This window comes from Chamaea fasciata, unplaced genomic scaffold, assembly GCF_029207755.1.
Source record: "Chamaea fasciata isolate MVZ Bird 193981 ecotype frontalis unplaced genomic scaffold, bChaFas1.0.hap1 SCAF_8, whole genome shotgun sequence".
Lineage (NCBI taxonomy): Eukaryota > Metazoa > Chordata > Aves > Passeriformes > Sylviidae > Chamaea > Chamaea fasciata.
In genome coordinates this window covers 12,021,852-12,039,077 of record NW_027094093.1, presented here as the reverse complement: position 1 = coordinate 12,039,077, position 17,226 = coordinate 12,021,852, and the positions used below count along the sequence as shown (strand labels likewise).

The window sequence follows — 17,226 nt, the reverse complement described above, 5'->3', positions numbered from 1 at the left end:
AAATGAGTCTTGTAAGTTCTTACCCATTTCTATCCTCCACAAAGAGAATCTAGTCATGTTTACTACTTTATCTTAAATTAAAAAACCTGCAGATTTTTGCTTTTTCTGTCTCTGTTATCAAAGTGCCTCCCTAGTGCACTACACAGGTTATATAAACATAAACTTTTGTCTGGAAAACATATTGAAGCAACAAGGTCACAACAGCAGAGCTCATCAGAAGAGTGTTTTAGCGCAGCTCATTCCAGGATTGTCCTCTCTGCACTCTAACAACAGATCCTTAGTAAACTGGCGGCCCCTAACATTTTATTTTGATGCCAGATAAAACCACTTTTAACACCAGAATAAAAACAAGGCGATAGCAGTCCTATATTTATCATATTTTATAGTCAAATCTTATCTGTTTTCCAGTTCTAGACAGTTTTCCACTCCTAATGTTTCATTTTGATCTCTGACAAACATTTCAGAGAAAGTGTTTGGATGAGCAGTAGAGGACAGGACTGACAAATTTAAAGAACAACCACCAGAGTTTTTCCTTTCTAGCTATAAACTAACATTGGAAAAATTAAAGAATAATACAAGAGGGAAACTGTTTGGTGCCTTTGTCCATGTAAGAAATTAAGTTTCTTTAACAGACAAACCTTGAAAATGTTTTCCTTCCCTGAAGACAATGCAGCTGTACTAATTTATATCAGCAAAGGACATGCATGCTCTCTCTCTTGGCTAAAGGAAAGGAACATACTCATTTTCATCTGGAAGCATACAACCACATTTCTCAGCCTGGAAACCATAAACTGCCATATGTCATATATGGGAAAAGTTAATGTTTCTTTAGAAATGTCCTAGGCCAACCAGCACCAGCAAATGCAAAACAGAGCAACGCTGCCTCCAAGAAGAATTTATCAAAGTTATAAACAAATGAAAACAACAGACAAGAAACTGGAAAAAAAACTCTGGCCTCAGGGAAAAAAAAAGACAAATACAAAGAGAAATCTTAATGCTAACATATAGAAGGAGAAAGGACACGAACAGCGCGGAGAAATCAATGGATCAAATCTTGTCTCTCATTCCTGCTAGTATCCCACTGTTTTCACACAAAGGTCTGACAGTCTCTTAAACTGAATGGCTCCTTAACTTGGGAGTTCAACCATTTTTAATGTATTTTCTGGAAAAATGCCCTACTCAGCCTTAATACAGGGACTGTGATTAGACCACAGCAAAAGTGTTATTGAGAACTGCTGGAAGCTCAGTGCAGCAATACCTCCCAGGAAAGCATTTTACTTTAATGCTTTTTAGTGTCCAGTTGGCACTAAAAAGTTGTATCAAGCTGGGACACCCCAGTGCAGAGCCTGCAGCCACTGGTGTGCTGTGGAAAACTGGATACTGAGTGCTAAAGGAACTTTCTGCACACTCAGGTATGACCAGATTTGAGCTCTAGCGGAGCAAGGAACAGAATTTCAGATCTAAAGACACCTGAGGGAAAACGTTCTGCTAATTCCTTCCTCTCCAGTTATGTTGTTTCTCTTGGGTTTTCTACGGATGTTTGGAAGCAGGTTTGAAATCATGAACGTACTACTTTAGCTCACGTTCTGAAGAGTTCATAATCTTGATAATTTTTTTCTGATTACTCTGAGCACTAAAAATCTGAAAGGCATGGCTGAAGCCATGCCTTCGTTTTACCTTGAATATCAGTATCAACACCTGAATTTATTTCCACATACTATTTGCAACTCTGGTGAAAAACACACAACTCAGAACCACTTCTTGCTTTGAATGTGCCTGAATCCATGCCCTAATCATCAGTCCATAGGTCCCCCTGCTGTAGTAGAACCAACACTGGGACTCAATTCCCCTCTTCACCGACAGACTCAAGACAGATCTGAATAAAGTGAGCCTTATCTCTAAGACTGATGACATAGAAAAAAAGAGAGTAACATTACTATCTCTCTTTCTTGTTTCCCTTTGCCACACCTTGTCTCCTGAGAGGACTGATTCTTCCTTTTCTTACCCCTCACATTTTCAGGATCAGGACCTGGGCACCAAACTTGAGCTATCTGCGCCATATCACTGTACCCCATAGGTGAGTATCTGCAGTTTGGAGCACAGGATTTAGCACTGTTTGAACTTAATATCCAGGTGAAATTTTGAAGTGGGGCTCAGGAAAGAGACAGTTTTGTTCAGGGGATGTGGCAGGCTTAACACAGAGGGCATGCAAATAAGACACAGCCAGTGCTTGTGCTGTATAGATGTGAGATGCAGCAGGAGAGACAGCAGCTCTCTAGGAATCATTTTGCTGAAGTGATTTTGAAGGCAAAAACGTAAGTGCCCTATTCCTGGTCAAATGAACAGTACTCATGCCTTGGCCTTACAGAGGCTGGCAGGATTCACACTAGTGTAGTGTACAATGGCAAAAGAGCTGCAAATGCCAAACTGCAATGAGCTGCTGGCACAGCAATGATAGGGGCAAATTATGCTGACAGCTGCCTCATTTCACAGTTTCATACTGAGAACAAATTCTGAATTTGTTCTGACATCAGTGGAAACAAATTAATCTTCCTCTAGTTTACAGCATAAAATCTAGTATTTGCACAGTGCTAAAGAAAAGGTATTTTCAGTCAGCTGCAATACCTCCAAATCCCACTAAAATGATTAAAGTTATTAGTGCCTCTTAAAAAAAGCTGCTTCAGATTGCCAGGCTGGCTGATTTATAGCTTTACTGATGAGAATCACAAGGTTTCCTGATGACCAGAATCTTCTCTTTCCTTCTGCCTCTTCTAGGCATTATGACAAACCTATTGTGCCTGAAGAGATGAGGAAATAAAAAGACCAAGCTGACATGGAGGCAAACATGCTGACACAGCTCACAAAGGTAAGCCCCCGCTGCGTGGCACAGAGGTTACTGTTATGTGAGATTCAAAGGAGTCCTTTCATAACCCTGTTAAACCCCTCAAAATGCCAATTTTCTCCTTGAGACGTTTAATAAACTTTACTCTCCCCTGAACCAGCTTTGTGCAGTTTGAGAATGACTGTTGTTCTGGAGACTGAGGAAGACAAGGTCAGCTGTGGCATCCTGGATAACTGCAGCAGGGCTCTTCATCCGGAAGGGGGAAGAGCTATTTTTTCCTGGGCATCCTCTGGGGGCTGGTTCAGCTGGAGAGCTGCTGAACACTGAGCTACAATTTGAGCCCTTTTTTCATGAGGAAGGGAGTTAGAGTAATGAGACACTGTTGGAGTCTGACAGTTTAGGCATCAACAAAAATACAATACACCCCAGTGATGTTGCTCTGTCAACACTTTGGAACAGACCCCAGTAGCTCCTTGAAGCTGTGCTGATTGACAAGCTGCTGACAAGCCCAAGCAAGTTTGAGGGCTGTTAGTACTGTTACTGTCTCTGCTGTATTTGAGCTGAGGTTACATGCAAATTCATGAAATGGTCCTGATAAGCTCTGCGTTGGTCTTTAAGTATTATGTTTTTCTTGCACATATTTCCCTCCTAGCATGAACATACTTGACCCACAGGCAGTGTGAAAAGACAACTGATAAGAATCTCTAATTGTGTATTTCACAGAAGATCACTCACATCAATCCAAAAACTTGAATTGTCCCTGTCAAACTTTTGGTACAAGGAACTAAAATTATGTGATGACAATGTAAATATAAAGCCCAATCACCTGTAGTAGGTGATTACAAGGGTTACAGGATTACTGACTTGCCATGCTATTTTGTAATTAGAGAAATGATACTTCAAGTTTTCTTTATATTAATAGGAAATATATATATAGAGAGAGAGAGTAGAAAATACCTTGTTGGAAAAGCTGGTACATTACATATTTTGCAATGTTTCAGTAGATTATATTCTTCCAGTATTAGTTCAATATTATTTAAGTGTTCACAATGCTTGAAGGTTATTTGATCACCGTATTAGCATACGTACAATGTTTACAGAGCAAACCAGATTACATGAATTTTCATTCTGGTCACTAGTACAGTCTGACAATAAGAAGATAAACAAAAGACAGCATAAATCAATTTCACTAAAATCCTTCCCTCTGCAGAGCACAATCTAGTGCTAGAACTGAAAATGTCCAAAGGCTTTTAGTTATTCAAGTTCATTTTGTGTAATTTTTTTATCTACCTTTACTAACATTGTTCTCTTTAGCAGCCAGCCAGCACACAGTGCGATCTGGTAAATGCACCATAATTAAAGATCTATTTGCAATTTTCTTTTAAGATCTCTTTACAAACAATTAGAAATGTATTGCCTCATCATAAAAACCTGTTTAAGCTAAAAACTGACATGGAAAACCTTTTCCTGAAGGAACATTTCTAAATTTTAGTTACTTAGAAATGAAGGCATCGTCTCACAATTTGGCAGTTTTAACAATGGTAAGAATTGCATCATGGCTTGTTAGCATCCTGCGCATTTTTACACAAACTTGTCAAGTATATCTTTCAGTTCTGATCTGATTCCTGAGGTATCTGAATACTTTACTGGTTTTATATATTTTAGCCTAAACACACTCCAGCAAGGAGAAGACAGTTGTTGAGCTCTTGCTACAGAAAGGAGGTAACTTTCCCAAAAGCACATTGGAAAGTGGCCTCAAAGAACAGTCTGGCTTTTTGGTGTAATGTCACTTGAAATTTTTCAAGTTAATTATTCTCTTTTTGTGTTTAGTAAGCTAGATTTCTCATTAGTCTGACGACAGTGAGATCAGAAAGGAGATATTCACTTTTCATCCACAATGACATGCACGAAATCAAGAGTCTACCTGCATGGCCTCAAAACCTGTGTTCTGTGTTTTACTGAGGATGACAAACACACCTACGAATGACTGGGAGGGGAGAAGGGAGACACAGCACCATGAAATACGGACAACAGCTAAGAAACAATTTCCAGCCACCTGCCCATCTCCAAACTCCCACAGCACAAACAGGCAGCTTTCATCTGGTGCCACTGATTCTGGGCTACAGGCGACAGAAAACCATTGTCTTTACAGTTTGCCAACGAGGGGTCCCAGAAAGGGGCAACTGTGTTCTCACTGTTCTACAGCTGTGACCACTTGCACCTCTGCTCACTACCCCACACTGAGTACAGACACAACTATGTAAGTACAAACATAATTCTGTTATTTTAGATTACTTCTTCCCCCATTCAACCACTCGTCTGCTTTAATTTAGAAAACAATATAAAAACTGCTTAATTTTCCCCAAACACACAGCACATGCTTTCTAACTGTTACCCTGAATCTATTTTATTATGTTTTTAAATTGTCAGTATTGCCAAACTCCATTTCCCAGCATTATGTCAGATTTTTTTTTTTTCTTTATCTAGCCTATGGTAAAGCTTTCAATGGCTTTTTCCTCACTCCAAAAATTCAGCTGTTTTGATTTTCATGCTCTTTACACAGGACTGGACGCACCAGCATGTTAGGAAAGAGTAGAGAAGCCTGTATTTATGTGGTTCAGTTGTGCATGCAGAGTAATTAAACCTGGTTCTTACTGTTTTCTACAGACTATTTGTGGCTGGCAGCAGACAATATGGGCAAGTAGCAGATGTTTCCTTTTAGTTTTCCATATGACTGTATGAATGCCCAATATGTGAAAATTATTTTCTGGCAAGAGGTGTTACGGGGAACTGTGGCTCCTTTTGTGCTCTATGCATTTCACTCAGATTTCCTGGGGCTCTCCTTTTATCCCCAGAATGGTTTTTCAGTCTCTTGGTGGCAGAGAAGTGAGAACACAGTTAACGCATGTAGGTTTTAAGCCTGGCAATAAAATGGCTCAAGTGCATTCTAGTAAGAGGAGAGTTCATTTAACTTTCTTAACCTTCCCCTGGAACTTGAGGATTATTTGGTAGCCTTCTTTTCTGTGCTCTACACTAATGTGGGACATGGCTATGCTCTGATATATTTTATACTGAAGTAGCGAGGGGAGCACCTTATGTTCTTTCTCACTCACATAAAAGTATTCCTGAAAAACATACACCAAAGCTGAATGCAATGAGGAGAAATACTGGATCAAGGAATACTACCAAGAAGCTTCTTTCTCTTAACTTTCAGGCGCATGTGAGCATGAGGAACACAGCCCTTCAGCTTGCTTTGCTGAGTGCTCTCATAACCTTGGGAAAGCAATGTCACAGAAAACCCAGCAAGAACAGGGGTGACCAGAGTGCTGGATCACAGCAGGAGCACAATCCACTTGAGACTGCAGAAGACTTCTTGTGGGACAAAATGCCTTGCCTGGTCCAGCCCATAGCTTGTAAAGTGTCTTCTGGCATGAAATAACTGAATAAATGCAAGCTGTTATCACTTCTTCTGAGCACACAGAGAATTACACCAGTTAGTAGAAACTTCAGTGAGGCTCTTTAAGAAAGAGGAAGTGATGCAATGTTTTTAAATAAACATCTTTCTGGGATTGCTATTTGCCCCATTTTACTACAAAGTCAAAACTGAAGTAAGCATTGTGCTTTCCCCCGAGGATTTTACAGGAGTTCACAGCACATCTGCTCCCTAGCATTGTTTTTCAGATTGTGGAAGGGTATGCACTATTTTGCTTCGTGACTTTTTAAACAGCAGCATAGTACATGTTCAGGACTAACTTCCCTATTGGTAAGGTCAAGCTGTGAAACACTTGAGCCAGAGAGAAACATGGATTTTCACTGGCAGCTATCACTCAATAGTTTCTGCTGTTAAAAGGAGTTGATCTTGTGAATGTTTCTGCTGAAGCTTTCAGGACATCTTAGGCCACATGTGCTATTCATTTAACTCCATAATAATGGTTTCATTTACTGTCTGGAAGTAGGAGGAAGATACATGATATTATCTCTGCATTCTTCATTCTTTCTGTCATTGGTAAAATAATGGGAAGATTTAAAAAACCAAAACAGATCATCAGAAAGTCAAAAACATTACTGACTCTTGCAATGCAGTTTTGATTCTGACCTTGATAGCAATAAAGGACACAAAAGTGGGCTTATATCCTACAATCAAAGGAAGAAAAATAAACCCAAAAGAGACAAATTAGTATGTGTTTCAGCATTCAGCTGCAATGTAAGATAAAAACATCTGACTTCATTTAGCTTCACTAAAAACCCCTTGGGTGGTGACAGCTGTGTGTAACAGGAAGGGGTTAGAGTATTGAGTTCATTCCAGTATTCCTGGCAGTTGTGAACACAGACAGCACTTGGTGGCTGTTGTATCTGCTGTCCATCTCAACCAGGCCACACTCCAGCATGAACTGGGAGAGGAATTTGGAAAAACGCTTTGAAATCACAATCACAATGGAGACCTGACATCATGTCCTTGCTTTGGTCACTCCATAGCATTCTAGGAGCAACAGTTTAGCTGAATTCCTTAATATTTCCATGACAGCCAAGTTGACTGTGTCACAGTGAAACTCCATGCCAAAGGAGGGTAATAACTATGCTCACTTAAAACACCTTATACTCCTACTAGCACTGGGGATGTTTTGTTCAGTTCTGGAGTGAGGAAACTCCCATGTAAATAACACACATTAAACCGTGCAGCTCAGGAATATAATGTCATCCTTGTATGAGGTCTGAAGCCATATGCATCACTGGTTCAGGTGATTTCTACCCAAATCCAGTAAATCTACAGCAGTTGTCAGGGAGTTTTTGGAAATATGGCATTAAAACAGCTGTGCCCATCTTCCTCAAAGTTTAGGCCACAAGATCATATGAAATATCACAATAGTCTCTTTAATTTTAGCAAAGAAGGTGTTAAGTCAAGGTGTTAAGCAGCTTACTGTTTAAACAAAAAATCTCCTTCATTCATCTGAAGAAAAACCTAAATGTTAGACTTAAAAGCTGCCAAAAGCAACATAGCCAGCATTGAGATTTCCATAAACATCTCCTGACATTGTACTGTCCTCGTTGCAATGTTATGCTGAGGCACAAATATTCAGACCACAGATCTGTTACATTCTAGAGCTTCCAGCAGACTCCACTTCAATAATTTAGGCACTGAAGCTGGTAGGAGGCAAAATGAAATGAAGCCTATTGAAAAGTCTTCCAGGCTATTTTCATCATTTTAAGTACTTGCATTTACAAACTCTTTTGGTATATTTTAGTACTAGGCAATACACTTTACTGTTCTTCAAACTAAAATATGAGTACATGAAAAATGAAGAATACCAGTTCTGAACTTACCACCTCCCTGCACTTTCAAGAATTCTAAGTCTGTTCCATGACCAGAGTGACAACTGCCTAAAGACTGAATTGCCTGTGACTGCCTGCAGCCAAGGTGAGACGTGTGATGTAAGGTATTTTTAACACTGCTACCAAAAATAAAAAAAGTGAGCGTGAACTACACAGCAAATGAGAACCAACTATAGTTTTCTCAGAGAAAAGGTTCCTTCTGAGAACTACCAAAAAAAGGTGCAAGGAGTTGATGAACTCAATTTTTTTATCCCAACAATCTATTCCTACATTTAAGTTCATAAGCAAAAATCACTGTAATGGTTCCAGAACAATCCTGACAACATTACCAAATTTAGTACAATGGGAGATCACAGCTCATATTCAGTGGAGAGACAGAAACACAGCTCTCCCTGCTATAACAGTAAAGTAAACTGGGGGCTCAGTGAACCAGAATCTTCCCCAAAATCAGCTCAGCAGCACTTGGATTTTCTGCCCATACAGCAGTGGAGCCCCAATGGCCCTAAAGTTACTTTAGATGTATCTTTGAAGACAAGGAATACACCACGGAAGTCCAAAGTTAACAAACTTCTGCCAACACTACTGCTCTTTCATAAGATGCGCACATGAAAAAACCGACAAATACAGTGACTGAATTAAAGGGGAAAGGTTTTTCACTCTTACTTGTAAACAAGTATTGTACATTTTAACATGATTGCTTCTATTTACTTCAACACTGTCTAATGCACATGTTTTATATGACATCTATGCTTAACCAAGGCAGAGTGAAATTCAAAGCAGAAAATACTTTTCTATGACAAGAATATACCAAATATGGAACTTGCTACTACAGCAATTATTTCTGCTATAAGTTTTGAAAAGGCAGAGGTATACATGCTGAAGATGAGCAGTAATCAAAATTATAATGAAAGAAACAGACTGAAGACATAAAAAATGAGGAAAAAAATGAACTAGAGATGCAAATTGGAAATTAAATAATGGATGGGAAACTTAGAAGGAAATATGAGGGAAACTTAAGAGAACAATGGTAGGATAAGAAGCAAAGATGATGGGACATGAAGAGACAGTAAAGGACTGTCTGCCAAAGGAGATAAGATCAAAGATGCAGTATAGAAAGAAGAGATTTAAAGAAGGTAAAAAAGAGTCTTCAGAAGATCCCAGACAGGATATTTAAAACAGCTTTCATTTGTTCATAGATGTTGCCACGAATCTGATACAAAAGAATTAGGTCAAGATGGATAATTTAGGAGTAAAAAAACCTGAGTTTTGTTCAAAGAACTTTATGTATGTAGGCAAAATATACATATATTACTTCCTGGTTGGTGATAAGTGTCATTACTTAATGGCACCATGTATTTTTTTAAAGAAACCAAATGCCCTAAACAAAGAGGGTGTAAGTGACCCCTCCCCACTAAAGCCAGTGGCTTAATTAGTCCCCTTTTCTAAGTGCAGCTGATGGATCTCTGCAGCTGATGTACCTACCAGCTGTGTAATTCTGCAAAAGCAGCTTTGATCTTCTTCACTGAATTATCCACTTCCTCTTTGATCATCACACGATATCTGGTTAGAGAAACAGTGCAACGCTGCAAGTCTTTTACTGACTTTTCAATGTTTGGCCCTAAAATAGAAAACAAAAATTGCACGGTAGTCAGAAAGTTGGGTTTAGTTTTTCTGAATGAGGCACCAGGAATAGTTCAACATATTATTTGCCCAGATTAGAATGAAGTGGTTATTCTACTGAAGTCCATAAATCCAACTTTTCCACAGTCCCTCCCTAGTGCTCTTCAGTTTCTAAACATGTTTGCAGAAATGCGTCCCCCAAATCAAATAAATATTAGAAAGGCATTATTAGTTCAAATTATTCAGTTTAATATGTTCAATAGATCATAACTGTTTTATTCATTTTGCTATAATTCTGCTCATACTTTCCAACACATCTCTTTCTAATTTATGTGAATCTGGAGTTTTTTTCCTAGAGGCCTCAGCTGTTTTTTGACCTCAGAACACAGCAACCAGAGACCAAATTTACCTCTTTTTTTGACTGAATCATCTGTCTTTGTTTCAAGTTGGGTTGACGGACTGGGTGATTTAATTGAGGAAGATTTTGACTTTGGCCTGCCTAGGTTACTCTGGAGTTGAACTGATGACTGAAGGGGCTCATGCTGTTCTACTCCATTCATAGTCTTTGGGTTTAACTCCACAGATACTCTCTGGCGTTCTCGTTCTCTGTCTGCAAGAAAGAATTAAGGAAGAAAATAGGGAGTTGTAAGATTAAGAAAGGTATGAAGTCTTGCTGTTAAGTCAGAATGACTTTATGGTGCTCTCCTGGCACACATTCTACAGAACCTCAGAGAGCTATGACAATAAATGAAATTGTTTTGGTGATTAAACACTAACACTTCTTTATTTCAACAGTGTATAAAAGAAAAACTGACTTAAAAAAATCAACTCCTTCATGCCAATAGGGAAAATACCTCATAATATAAAAAGCATGCTACCAATTATATTTGCCCAAATATGTGTATATATAGAGCACACAAAAAAATGTTCTTAATTTTATCAGCATTTTAAAAGCACTGATTAAACATTCCTACCTGAAATACCTACCTTGCCTGACTACAGATTTTGATCAAAACCTGCTGCTAAGAGGAACCAAGCAGGAAATAAAAGTATATTAAAGATTAGGCTCCTAGGTTCAACAGCTTCAGAGGGGTTAGATAACAGTGGCTGAGCATGTTTGGCTGCCACAAGATGACCTGGTTTCCTCTTTCCGAAACTCCAAAGGGATTCAAGATACAAGCATCATAACAGAGGAACACGCAGCCAAACCATGACTGTGAAAACTGACAGGCAAGGCCAGCTATTACTGCCACAGTCAATTTTAGTTAAGGAAACAAGCATAGAAAGTGATTTGTTGTGTTAACTCAGTTTTCTACTCACTTCAATGAATGAGTGATTCTTCATTCTGAAGCTGCTTTTTATGCATAACTTTATTTAACTGATGATGCCTGTTGTCTGGAGAAAAGGGACTTGTCAGATTAACATCTGGATTATAGCCCATGGAACGGAATAAACGGTGCTGGGACTGAGGGATATCACATGGACAGGTGCAGCATATCAACGAGTGACTTCTTTCTGCCCTGGCTGCCATTAGGACAGGTGGAAAGCGCATCTTGGTATGTTTAATGGCAATCATGTAACACCAGAGAAACAAGGAGGAACATCGGTGCTCACATTTTAAATCAGCTTTTAAGGGCTTTAAAGGGCTGAGTCTGGAAACAGAAAAGGTATCTTGCATAAAACAGTATGTAAGAATGTAGTGAAAGAAGCCAAAGAAACCTGTGAAAGCAAGAAACACCAGTAATGCAGTGCTCTGAACATGTCAAAGGTTCGATGCCAACACCGGTCTCGCACACAGTGAGGAACTCTCCTGTGAGAGAACTGCCACTACCCCTGTTCAACCCTGGCTGCATCTCACACTAATGCAAATAGCACATTCCTTACAAATCAAGGCTTTCTACTCTCAACTGATGCTGCCCTTGTACATAACTCTAACAGGTAATTAGAAATCAGCAATTTATCAGCTAACCTACAGAGAAAGGCCAGGGCTCTTTGGTTCTGTCCCTAAGATTTGATCTTCTGAAATTTGTTGTTAACCTGCATAATTTTTACTGCATTTAATTAGCAGTTTTGGTACACTTGTCAAGACAAATTACAAACTTGACAGCTTTTTGCCTAAACAAGGTCACTTAGAACAATGATTATACTCTAAATTAAACTTATTGATCATCTTTTGTCTGCAATACACTTTGACTCTGTTTCTTCCAAAACTCCACACAACTACTTTGAAACCCAGCAGAAAGATGACCAACGTAGACTAGCAAACAGTAGTTTTGTATGCTGCAACTGAACTTATAAATTTGACTGAAGAGAATCAAGACAACTAAAAATAGATTGAGAAAGTCTGGAGCAAGTCTCTGAAGACTTGCACCAGCTAAGACACATGTATAACAAAATCTAGGAATGAAGTCTCCATCAAACACCTGCAAGAGAAGTCAAAAGTCTGGATAAGAGCAGCTGCAAGTAAACTGTTACACAGCTCAGTATATGGTGGCTTGGAACTTCAGCACCAGTCTATTGTGTGACATCCACTGCATTAACAGTCAAACATGACCACACCTGCCAGTAATGGCAACAGCCCAGATTAACTTGCTCTGAAATCTGCTGAGCTGCCTTCTTCAAAATGAGTGGTTTATCTTTTTGCAGCAGCTTGCCATTCAATACTTTTCAAATCAAGTGAACCTCATAGATTCTTTGGCTGAAAGAAGAAGAAAGTCATATGTCCCCTGAGATGTAACCAGGAAGTTTGAGAGATTCATTAAAAATCTTCCTGCATGAAAAGTAAGTAGGGAAGAGATCAGATCTGATTTTACCGAGGTCCCTGCAAAAGCAACAGCAGGCAGCAAGGCAGTGCAAAATATCCCTTCAGCGCATTCACACTGCTTCTTTACAAGGCCACGCACAGAAAGGGTAACAGCAACTAAAGATGTCTAAGAAAAATAAAGATGGAATAATGGCAAGAAATAAACAGACCTGAACTAAAGACAACAGCCAAATGTTTCTGCTCCTAATTTTCTATGGAGAAAGCCGCACTCTCTCTTCTGGTTCCTAAAGTCCCTTCCAGGCTGCCAGGATTTTATGGCTTTAAAAGCCCTAATCTCACAGACTGGGAGATGGTATAGGCAAAGCTTCAACCTTATGTTCTTCATAGGGAGGAAAGTATTAGGGACTCTCAAGACACCTATGCTCCTCCTGAGCTGTGAGCCCTCTGAAGGAGATGGTGAAATGACTACAGTAACATTCATTTGATAGGAAAGGAACCAAAACAAACAAGCTAGACAAGGACAATACAAAGATAATTACAACACGAGAGAGCAATATGAAACAGGTGCAGGTTGGACTCACTTCAACATTTCACACTGCTTTAAGAGTCTGTAGGACTTGCTCAGAAACTGCAAGGGCACAGCTGCTGGCCCCTGAAGGATCCTGATCACTTCAGCACAAATGTAGCAATATGAATATAGGTGGCTTTTGACCCCAAGAAAGTAGTTATCATACTGACTACAAAGAAAAGGATACTGGTGCGACTGAAAGTGAAGAAGAAATTATTTTCTTCTCTCTACTAAAAAATTTACCAGGAAATTATTTTACTATTTAAGGGGAACTTGAATAATAAAGTTTCAGGTTTATCCCTTCTCTGTATTTCCTTTCCTGTGTTTTCTGCCTTTCTTTTGAAAGCTCTCTCTCTTGCTTGTTATTGAAACAGGAGAGATGTGTTTATGTTGAAAAAAAAATTGTAAAGGTATGGCAATTACTCATTTGCCACTTGCAAAAGCAAAGAAAAATTTCCAGATACTTTTTGCCCTTTATATATATAACTAACTCCGAACTGTTTCAAAGAGAAAAAAGCAGGATTCAATCCCACTGACCCATAAGAAGATCACTAACAGCATGGGTACTCTTCTTGCATTCTGTATTTGTACTCTCTAGAAAGCACTCCCCCCCCATGCATAGGCAATTCAGTGTACATATCTTTTATTCATGCACATATCATTTAAAAAAATGCCACTTGAAGTCTGATTTATACCACAAATGTTTGTGTCTTTCAAAATAAGAGGCAAAAATGGTTTTAGTATTATGGAAATGCAGAATTTTCTGGCTTATGGCATATTTTATCCAAATTTAAATGGGAGTCTAGCAAGGGCAGGGAGTGTATCTCTGGTCCTTTGTGAGGCATCAAATTTTTAGGACAAAATTTCTTGGTAACTAGTTTGTTTGGCTGCTATAGATTGCACAGTCTTCATTTAATTAACCAGAGGCTGGCACCACCAAAGTCATCCGAAAGCAGCAGACAATTCATTTCAGGACAATCATTACTTTGGCACATTCCTTTAAAATGGGGGTTTAGAGCTGTATTTGCAACCATGGAAAAAGGGATTTTAAGGAAAGGTCTTAAGACACAAGAAGAAAATACTAACAGCAGCAATTATCCAGCCTGTCAGATATCTGAAATGCAAAGAGCTGAAGAAACACTAGCAGTACTGACAATTATTAAATATGAGCTTTATGAACTTGTAGGCAAAAGCTTCCACAGAGCTTCTGCCCCAGAGCAGTGAGTTTGCTCACACTGGTGTTGGTATACTCACAAGTCTACACCTACTACAGTGAGAAAGAACTTGCTGTGTTGCTGCCACTCCCAGTTTCACAAAGTTAACTGGGTAACTAGATCCTGTGAGAAACTAAATGCATGTACTGAAAGGCTATCAGAGTGCCTTTCCACACCACAAAGGCCCTCCCTTCCCTGCTAGGAAAAGCCAGTGGAGGTCGACTGTGACTAGCCTGTGTATGGAAGATGAGACAAAGAAAAAATGGACTCGTTTGGACCAAGCAATAAAGAAATCCAGTCATGTGCCACAAACTCATAATGCTCAGATATCTTTACCCCACATGAGGGACTAAATCATTTTGCTAACAATTTGACACTCAAGCCATTTTCTAACCCTGCATTCTTCTGTATTTCTACCTGTAATATTCTGTATCACCTGGTCTATCCTTAGGAGAAGAAAGACATTTTGAAGGAAACATATTGCAAGATTAATAGCGTGCAGATAGAAATATACTGGCATGAGTTTGATAGTTATGTGCATTATTTTTCCACAAAAACATCTCTACAACATCTTTATGGCAATAAAAATACCATGATCTTTATGTCAGTGAAGGCTTGGCTACTGCCAGTTGAAAAGGTGCTCTCTGTCAGATGAACTGACCTCTGATTTCTGGACAGTCCAGTGCTGACCCTACAAATCCAGAGCCTTTGTTCTCGAGAGAAGTGGCTTCCAGTTTCTGATTGGCAGAACCACGGCCAGGGCTGTCCTTCGGGCATCCATTCATTTGACAGTCATTTATTCGCTGAGGCTCTTGAGATGCCTTCTCAGGTCCACTGTTGTTGTTTTTAGGATCTTTATTGCCTTGGTGCTGTTTAGATTTGCTTCTTTTTCTCCTATTGTTCTAAAAGGAGAAATATCACAAGAACAGAGACATCACTCAATGCAAATCGTACAAACTCTAAATACAATCAGTAAATTGAGCACTGTAAGTGGCTGTGACTATCTAGGATACAGTTTCTTATTCAAAGTATTTCTGTGCATGGGCTGTTTTGGGATCTGTCCTGTGCTTGTCCAGGGTCAGGCTCCCACACCAGCTAAAACGCATGTGCTGTCCCAGAAATTCGCTCAGAACACCGGGCTTAGTGAGAAAGCGACAGAAGAATAGGATTAAAAATAGTACACAAATTTGTTTCAAGCACTGTCTACAGGTGTGAATGAGGTCACCTGTGCTGAAAAAGGCCAAGTACTGACCCACAGTACTACAGTTTAAGTACAGACAGCTGACAAGTGATTTAAATGCCTTGACTCTCAAGAGCAAGTTCTTACCTTCTTTTTCCCTGTCATATTCCATTCCTTTAGAACCTGAGTTGCACTGCCTAGAGAAAGGAAAGATAAAACATTTCAACAAAAGCTCAGTTATGAAAAAGAACCAGAGTGTTCATGATCAGTTTCTAGTATCCTAGATCAGGAGCATTTCAATTTGTTGTGAATTCTCTCATGTGGGGAGAACAAAATTTACACTGCTGCCTTTCTTCTTCTCAGTTAACTGTTCAGATTACACTACTTACAGTGGATGGTCTACTTGGCACTACTGGCTTTTTATGGACTGCATTGCACAAAGTCATTGTGTGCCTAACTTAAAACATTAGCATAAGACCCAGAAAAATCAACATTCAAATCTCTTGCTTGAAAAGGAAAGTATCTCAGCACCCAGAGTCAACACTGAGCATACTAAATAGTCCACCCTGACTCTAGAGCATCTGAAAGTTTTAAAAACTTTTGGCATTTTTATAATGTATTTTCTATGTGTTACCTGTCATCTTCAGAAGACATAAGGGTATTAAAAGTAAAGAATTAGCATGCAAAAGAGTAATTTTGTGGACTCTTGCATAAAATCTGCATCACACAAATGCAGTAAACTTAGCCCTGGCAGAAAAGAATGGTAAAAAATTATACTCAGCAGTAATTACAGTTATACTTGAAATTCTGCCTCTCAGCCATAATGAGTTGCTTAGATAAATTTATGGAACAAAGCAGGCAGAGCCTTGGTCAGACCAATGCCTGCTGCCATGTTAGAAAAAAACCCTTCTCCTTCTAATTAACATCATCATTTTGTTCTCTTAGAGCCTAATGCTGAAAATAGATGTCATGGTAAGCACGCGGTCTGAACTGTCATCCAAACTACTATGGCAGTATCTGCCACAGTAATATTTTTAATCACCGTCAGGTTAAAGGTCTTCTGCTTTACCATCACTTCACAAATCTAGTAAATACTCAATTATTATTAGTCTTTTCAAGTGGATTTCACACTCAGCCATTCTTCTCACTCCTTTCAGAGAAATCTTGATATTAGCATTAAGCATAATTGCTGTTTTCAGACCACCATGAGTTGTCAACCTGTATTCACCCAAAGACGTGTGAGGTTTTCAGATGTACCAAAATTACTTTTCTATCACAATATACCAGATCCAAGATTATCTGGTGAGCCTATCACACACAATACCAAAGATTACATATCTTGCTAAGCCAAATTTGTTAAATGGTGAAAAAACTTGCATGGAATCCATCAAAGCCATGTTTTATTTGCTAAATGACATGACAATGTAGATAGAAGGCTAAGACAACTTCTACTCCGTGTATAACTATATACATATTTATAATTAGTTACACACATACTTATGTACATGTAAGTACAATCCCCTCTCCTAAAGGTACATTATCTTTTGACAGGTACCATGTTTCTGTATGAAGTAATAAACATTTGCCGCACATTTTACTCCATGCTGCCGAAAATAGGTGATTTCATGTGACAGCTTTGTTAACCATCTTCACAGTAGCAGCCAACACCCTTTTTGTGTTGGCTGGTGGTGTCTTTGCTTCGCTTCC

At 39.1% G+C, this 17,226-nt stretch overlaps 1 protein-coding gene across 3 annotated transcripts in view; it reads right to left on the bottom strand.

Moving 5' to 3' along the window:
• SPATS2L (spermatogenesis associated serine rich 2 like) overlaps positions 1-17,226 on the bottom strand; it is a 76,409-nt gene that overhangs the window by 11,623 nt on the left and 47,560 nt on the right. For all 3 annotated transcript variants that reach the window (XM_066189655.1, XM_066189653.1, XM_066189654.1), the window contains 4 exons: positions 15,667-15,716; positions 15,001-15,241; positions 10,203-10,403; positions 9,656-9,791 (listed from right to left, as the gene is read on the bottom strand). In XM_066189655.1, coding sequence (XP_066045752.1) covers positions 9,656-9,791; positions 10,203-10,403; positions 15,001-15,241; positions 15,667-15,716 — 628 coding nt within the window. The remainder of the gene's footprint in view (positions 1-9,655; positions 9,792-10,202; positions 10,404-15,000; positions 15,242-15,666; positions 15,717-17,226) is intronic.